This window comes from Colias croceus, chromosome 30 (genome assembly GCF_905220415.1).
Source record: "Colias croceus chromosome 30, ilColCroc2.1".
Taxonomy (NCBI): domain Eukaryota; kingdom Metazoa; phylum Arthropoda; class Insecta; order Lepidoptera; family Pieridae; genus Colias; species Colias croceus.
In genome coordinates this window covers 4,266,181-4,274,137 of record NC_059566.1, presented here as the reverse complement: position 1 = coordinate 4,274,137, position 7,957 = coordinate 4,266,181, and the positions used below count along the sequence as shown (strand labels likewise).

Sequence of the window (7,957 nt, the reverse complement as noted above, 5' to 3'; positions counted from 1 at the left end):
AAAGAATGCTCTAGTTCTAGCTCTATGTTCGTTTGATGAAAATGCACCGTAAGATAAATATTTTAAGATTTCTATCAAAGACTACCCTGTGCCCTGAAAGATAATTAAAATAATGTTTATAATATAAAATTACAACCCGTACGAATTAACTTGTAATTAACCTGAGCCGATTTATTTATTTATTTTTAATTGACGTTATTTTCAATGTAATATCATTTAAAGGTACCTTTCCAAAATAAATAAAATAATGGAATGTAATTCAAAATAATTAAGTACCTACCAGTGTTAATTACTTTGGGTAGTAATATTTTCATGGAAAAACTATTTTATCGCATGTCACTTTCCAGCTGAGTCTCATGTTAATTCGTATAACTTTTGTATTTATTTCTTCGATTATAAATCGTTAAAAATCAAAATACTCCTTGTTAAGTAGATCTGATTTTAATTTATGGTAGCGTATTATAATCTATGTGTACTTATGAATCTGTGAAGCTTAAAATGTCTGTGTATGAAATCATCAAGTTTTTTAATACATTAATATGTAGGTATTAAGTAAATTTTGTAGATAAGTTATGAACGCTCCGGGAGTATTTCTACAGAATGTGGTACATTAGCCACATTTTGTTGATATAAAAATATGTGTCTGAAACAACTGAGATTGTCTCTGTTTCGGTCACGATAGTTGTATCATGCCATCTCACTCAGACGTCTAATCGTGTGTGCGTTAGTGTGCCGTTTGAAGAATTTTGCGTTGGTCACATATCTACACCTTTTAACATAAAGTATCATTGTTCTGTGCATAGTTATGTATCTGTGACAACCAGTTAAAAATTATATAATATTTACTATATAAATTCAATAAAAATATAAAATCATAACAAATTAGGTATTTTTAATATTTTTAGTTATGAAATCGTCTATGAATATCAATAGATAATATGTAGTTTTACTTGTATACGTATAGTATATTATTATTAGTCTGTGGTTTTACTATTGTTTCTATATGGGTGTACATTTAAAAAATAAAAAATGAGCTTTTTCTTGTAATATTAATTCTGAGTATGCTTGATATTAGTTGTGCTATTTTGTGACATGATTGTAGTTTATTTATATGAGTGATAATGTTGAAAACTAGAATAGAATTAATGTTACTTTTATTTACGTAGGTATTCGTATTTTACTACTTTTTACGAACTTAACCTGAAAATTACATTAAGTATGTATTTTATTACACACATTCCAAGCGAAATACTTTCTCCCTTAATATACTAAAAACTACCAATTTTACCATAGACTAAAAAAATGAAAAATGGCGCCAAATATCATTGCGATTTTTTCATATTAGTAACTATAGTTTAAACATCACAGCATTTTTAATTTTAAGATGTTATGAATGTAATAAATTTAATTTAAGTCTAAAAATGAGTTTTATTTTTTCCTTTACTAAATATAAAATTAAAGACACAAAATCACGCTCATAATTTTTCCGTAGGATATTAGGCAGTTTTCTAATGAGCGATACAATAAACTTTGCACATTACTGCCACGGAATAAGGTGGTAATTTCAATTACTGTTTTATATTTATATATTTATGCCTTTATACAACGCTATATGGTTTTGCGGGCTGTCTGGCAGAAATCGCTTACAGCGATAAGACCGCCCTCTGTACATATTTTAACTTGTTCCGCTCTTATTTTGTAATCCTGTATTTTTGTGTGCAATAAAGAATTTTCCATTCATTCAACACTATTTGGACATTTTTAACCACCTTTTAATAGGCGATTGTGAGTGTAGTTGTTTATAGTATAGTAAGAAATACAACAAATTCAACAATAACAATTTATTCCGTATACATATTTAAAACATAATACAAAAATTTTGCAAAATGGCAGTATAGAATAAACTATAATATTTAAGTTTTACAAACACATGGTTGTTGATAGAATATACTAGCTGCGCGTCTAACTAATGATATTATTCTATAACTAGCTGTGCCCCGCGGTTTTACCCGCATTGCTTCGCTTCTGTTGGTCTTAGCGTGATGATACATAGCCTTCTTCGAAGAATGAACTACCTAACAGTGAAATATTTTTTCAAATCGGACCCGTGGTTCCTGAGATTAACGCGTACAAGCAAACAAACAAACCCATCAACTTTATAATATTAATTAAAGTCACTCTAACTCTGTTTCTCTGTTACCTTTCAAGCCTAAACTGCTAAATTAAATTCGATTAAATTTGGAATAGAAATAGGCTAAACACTGGTAAAGGAACCATATAGGCTAGGTTTTTTAAAGAAAACTTCATTCAAATAAGACATAGTAATAAGTATCTGTATATATAACCTATTTACACGAGTAAAGACGCAGGTAAAAACTAGTTTTTAATATATTATTCTTTATAAGTCTTCAAGAATTCATTAATTGGTGATATATATTGCTTCCTTGAAGCTGATAAATTCAACTGCTTGAAATAAAGACAGCCGTTCATTTTTTCCGGCGACAGCTGCAGGCACGGACTTGACCATTCTTGGAGTAATTTAAGTAGCTGTAACAGAATTTATATGTATACTTTAGTAGATAAAAACATACAAATTATCGACAGGATATTTTTATAAGGGTAAATAATTTGAACGTTATAATAAGGCCCGATTTTTCAAACCTTTGTTAAAATTGATCCGTCCAATAAAGTATTACACAATAATAGGTATACAATTTCACCTAAAAAACTGTCAAAAAGTGGGCAAGTAACACATTTTTAAAATGTTTGTTTAATACGATATTCGATGAACAAGTTTTAACTAAGGATTGAAAAATCGGCCCTAAGTAAAATAATATATAGGTTCAAATGTTAGTACATTGTCAATTATACACAAAAGCACTGTTTAATTTAATAGGCGGTCTTATCACTTAGCGGTGATCTCTTCCAGGCAACCGGGGCATAATTCAACATCTACAACATAAAAAAGCACATTCAAAACATAACTCTCTCTTTACAAAGTCGGTTAAATACTTACAGATTCTATTTTATTCTCTTCGCCAAATAAAGCGCCATCCCTTCTAAGCCCTTGTTTTAGATCCATACCAAGTAATACGGCTAAGGAACACCCTTTAAGCCCTAGGGCTTCGCTAACTGCTTCCAGCGCTTTGGGCTTCTTTAGGAATTCCTAGAAAATTAATTTTTAATAATATATGTTTATTTCAGACACATCCTACTATAATTCAATTAAATACATAACTACCTGTACTATATTTTTTTAAATATACCATCCTATCCTACTAATATTATAAATGCGAAAGTTTGTGAGGATGGATGGATGTTTGCTACTCTTTCACGCAAATACTACTGAACCGATTACAATGAAATTTTATATATAGGTAGCTGAAGATTCAGAATAAGACAAAGGCTATTTTTATATATTATATTTAATGTACTGTATCACTTTTTGGGAATAAATGTCTTTGTATTCTATTCTATTCTATTCTATCCCGGAAATCCCACAGGAACGGGAACTATGCTTGTATTTCTATGAAATCGCGGCGGGCGGAAATTTAGTAATAACCATATTTATTACTAAGCTATTAATACGCATTACTTCGCCCCGTTGGTCATGATATATAGTATATAGCCTTCCTCGATAAATGGACTATCTAACAGTGAAATCGTTTTTTAAATCGGATCCGTAGTTCCTGAGATGAGCGCGTTCAAGCAAACAAATAAACTTAAGTTTTATAATATTTTTTATAATATAGATGCGGAAATTTGAAATCAATTTATCATTTCGTATATTATTTAAAATACCTTGTTAAAAACACAGATTCAAATCCAAAAAGTCGTTAAATCTAAAAAGTGAAAAATATTATAGGCTCTAGTTCTGAAACGCGGGCGAAACCGCGAGGCACAGCTAGTATCAAATCAAATTTCAAATAAAAAATCAAATCTCACCTCAACAAGAATGGGAAAGCTCGGTACAAAAACGTCGCCGACTATTTTCATATCTTTCCTCAGTAACTGCTCAGCATTTAGCGATGAAACATCGCACCTTGATGCTACAAGACAGTCTAACTTCAATTTTCTGAAAAATAAATTATCATTAGTTTTTTTTTAATACTTATTTCTTAATAAAAACATTGTTTAGCGTAAAAAAACATATGCTGTGTTATAATTTGGCCTATCTTTGAGTGAAAATCCGATTAAAATCGATCTAGGCGTAGGTACGTATACTTATATGTACATAGAGATGTTTTAATAGAGTTGTAAAATTAAATTCATTAAATTATTCTATCTACGTTTTCTAAGTATGTCTTCGCATATCTTGAAAACTAACCAATCTATTATATTAATAGTATATCCAATTGAATTAAAAACAAACAAACATACATCATATTCTTTATAAGTAACTAGCAGTGCCCTGCGGTTTTACCCGCAGTGCTCCACTCCTGTTGGTCTTAGCGTGATGATATATAGCCTATAGCCTTCCTCGATAAATGGGCTATCTAACACCGAAAGAATTTTTCAAATCGAATTTTCCTGAGATTAGCGCGTTCAAACAAACAAACTCTTCAGCTTTATAATCTTAATATATGTAATGAAATGCCATTTCATCAATATTCAAATTTGCCGCGATTCGTGCGTTCACGTTATCTGTGGCACGGATTGACGTAGCGGTAAGAAAAAATGGCGAGAAAGGATTAAAGTATTGTGTGCTGGTGTGCAACGCAATTTATAATAAAACTGAAAGATAGAAGGGATATAATTGGGGATTTATTATATGTGGACTTTAAATGTCGTTTCTTTTAATTTACAGAGAAACAAATTGGTTTCCTTGAAAATCCTCAATAATATATCTTATATATATATAAATCTCGTGTCACAATGTTTGTCCTCAATGGACTCCTAAACCACTTAACCGATTATAATAAAATTCGCACACCATGTGCAGTTCGATCCAACTTGAGAGATAGGATAGTTTTTATGAAAAAAAAAAACGTAAACATGTAGGTACCACGGGCAAAGCCAGGGCGAAGCGCTAGTATTAGTATAGATTTCTATATCAATAGCGCTTAATCTCACCTTTCCAATTCAAAATCTTTCGGTTTCAAAATACCCTCCAAAAACGTAACAATTTCCTCGTCATGTGGGGTCGCCTTCTTTATATCTTTTGAAAAGTTCACTGTATCTAATATTATAACACCTATAAATAAAATATAATTAGCTAATAAATTATAAAACACGTAAAAAAAATATTTAGTTTTTTATTTCAGCGCCATCTAGTGTTCAGTTGTGTAATGTTGATATTTATGCTATGTATGTCACCGGAAGATAACAAGATCTGCAAGTTTATAAATTTCCTTATAAAGCTTCGTAGGATTCTAAATTTCCCACTTACCATGCAGCATATCGGTACACACACTAAATTCTTCAAAAAACCCCTCCTTCCCCATAAGTCCGCACAAATCCCGTATCCTCTGTGCAATTAGCGTGCAACAAGACCCGACCGTCTCTATGGTCGAGCGAACGTCGTCTCTATACCGCCAATTACTATTGTCAATGGGCCGGTGGTCTATAATCTCTGTCACGTTTGGCGCCAAAAATTCAAACTTCCTCGATAGAACGTGATGGTCGACGAGGACTATGTTCGTTTTTTCGTCTGCCACGACCGACTTTATGTCAATGTCATCGCTGTAAAAAAAAATGTAATCTCGAAACTTCGAATTTTGTATAACTTTTTAGTATTGATTACAATATTTCAAATTAAGGTGGATTATATTAAAGGGAAAGGCGATGTCAAATAAAGAAATAATTAACAACAATATTGCATTTTAAAACAGTAACGGCCTTTTATAACGGCCTGACTGACCGACTCGAATACTTATATAATGAAGTAGGTAATAATGTATTGCAATTTTGGAGCGTATACAAAATTAGTTTAAATCGTCTTATGTATAAGTGGCCTATGTCATTAAAAGCTGCTTTACCTATCCCAATTAAATAAATAGAAATAGAAAATAGAAAAAATATTTATTGAAAAAGTTATAAAATAATACAGTTCATTTGACGATCAACTATTTCTTTTTCTTCACTATTCAATCTATTTTAAACTTACCGAAACAGCAGCAGCTTCTCATTAACACCATGTTCTTTTAAACAAAACGCCACCTCCGTTTTTAGCGCATAGTCTTTCCGGTCCACATCGAACATGGCAACAAATATATCGTCCTTATACGAACTGTCATCTCGTTTGGTCCTAGTGCACACTCTACATTTCATGTTCTGATGCTGCCAGTGTAAAAAACTCGCGTAAACTAACGCGCTGACAGCCGAATCTAGGTCGCAACTCTCATTTCCGAGCACTATCGTTAGGTTTACGTAGTTTTTGGATTTCTGAAAATTACAATGAATGAATGCTTTATTTGCACCAGTAACAAAATAACATGCAATAGTACGTACAAAAAGGCGGCCTTATCGCTAATACAGCGATCTCTTCCAGGCAACCTTAGGTCAAGGATCATGAGAATTACTTCGTAAATTAGGAAAAGGATATAATGTTATAGCTCAGCTAATGTGGTACCTAGACTGTTATTTCAATGACATTGATATTTGAGTTTAATGGCAAACAAATGTATTTTTAAAAATATAAATTTTTAAAGAATAGAAAAAATTCGATCACACGGCAGGATTCGAAACCACACCCTTGTCATCCTCCATACCAGAGCAACGCCTTTGACTACTCAGCCACCCAGTGATTTCACTGTTAGATAGCCCATTTATCGAGGAAGGCTATAGGCTATATATCATCATGTTTAGACAGATAGGAACATAGCAATTCAACATGACATTGTGTATTGTCATGCATGAATGATCATTAAGAATTTAGATCTGATTGAAATGAATGACATGCTAACTATAACATGCTGATAGCTGATTGATGATCCTTTATATCTTTTAAATTTTAAATCTATAGTTACAAAGAGATTGTTTGTTTCTTTGAATGCGCTAATCTCAGGAACTTCTGGTCGGAATTGAAAAAAATCTTTCGGTGTTAGATAACCCATTTATCAAGGAAGGCTTTAGGCTATGTTATATCATCATGCTAAGACCAACAGGAGAAGAGCAATCTGGATAAAACTGCGGGCACAGCTAGTATTTTATATCTTGCAAGTATGACTTGCACGCATGATAATTTAGATGGGTGCAGTCATGCAAAAATTTAAAAGAAAAAAAAAGACGGGTTGCACTCCGGGAGTGCCGGCAGAAGTGAAAACTTGATTATTAACGTACAGCATGTTTGATATTTTGGAATGGTATCCGTCTTACGCATGGAATATAAGGGCTAAAAAAAAATCCGTCTTACGCTTTTTCGATCAGGCCACGTGTCCTGACGCGAGTTTAAGATTTTATACCCAACGCCGCTAAAGAAGTTTTCACTTCAAAAAGAAGACAATTGTTTCATGCATTACCTATAGTAGGTACTATCACAAATCGAGGCTTGTAAAATACAAGATAAGATATCCCATGGCAACGGGGACTATGCGGGATTTATTATTTTAATATATCGGCATATTTAAAGGATTAAAAGAAAGACACAATTAGAATTTAACAGAAATATATTTAAAAAAACTTACCAGCAAATTTAACGTATTGGTTAGGTAGTCGTCCATGTCGGCAAATGTAGGTTTGAATAATTCTCACTATCATTAATCGAATCTCACATAATTCTTTCTAATTTAATTAATATAGTGGAATCCAATTATAATTCTTTTGCACCACTTTTGTAAGTGTAAACCGCAGGTGTAAACAAACTTTTACATTTTGACATTTGGCATAAAACAGCTGGCGCCTGGAGGACTGTCTCTTGTCAAAAATGTCACTGTCACCGTGTCACGTAAATTGATGGCTGTTGTGATGGCTGCGTAATGCGTAGAATGAAGTGCAAGCGCTTTATCGCTTTATATTA

The 7,957-nt window shown here is 32.3% G+C and overlaps 1 protein-coding gene across 1 annotated transcript; it reads right to left on the bottom strand.

The window, feature by feature from the left end:
• Positions 1-2,355: 2,355 nt before the first annotated feature.
• Positions 2,356-7,867, bottom strand: LOC123704605 (exopolyphosphatase PRUNE1). The gene is made up of 7 exons (XM_045653002.1): positions 7,626-7,867; positions 6,107-6,384; positions 5,390-5,682; positions 5,074-5,194; positions 3,946-4,075; positions 3,017-3,166; positions 2,356-2,547 (listed from the first exon to the last, which is right to left on the bottom strand). Exons 1-7 carry the CDS (start codon positions 7,659-7,661, stop codon positions 2,392-2,394), a joined length of 1,164 nt encoding a protein of 387 aa, XP_045508958.1. The 5' UTR covers positions 7,662-7,867; the 3' UTR covers positions 2,356-2,391.
• Positions 7,868-7,957: the final 90 nt, after the last annotated feature.

Bases quoted from the DNA above. Each gene is read 5' to 3' on its own strand.
- LOC123704605 (XM_045653002.1), bottom strand. From the start codon at position 7,661: ATGGACGACTACCTAACCAATACGTTAAATTTGCTG. The intron at 6,385-7,625 runs GTAAGTTTTTTT...TGTAATTTTCAG, and splicing joins CCAATACGTTAAATTTGCTG to AAATCCAAAAACTACGTAAA. The intron at 5,683-6,106 runs GTAAGTTTAAAA...TTTTTTTTACAG, and splicing joins GAGAAGCTGCTGCTGTTTCG to CGATGACATTGACATAAAGT.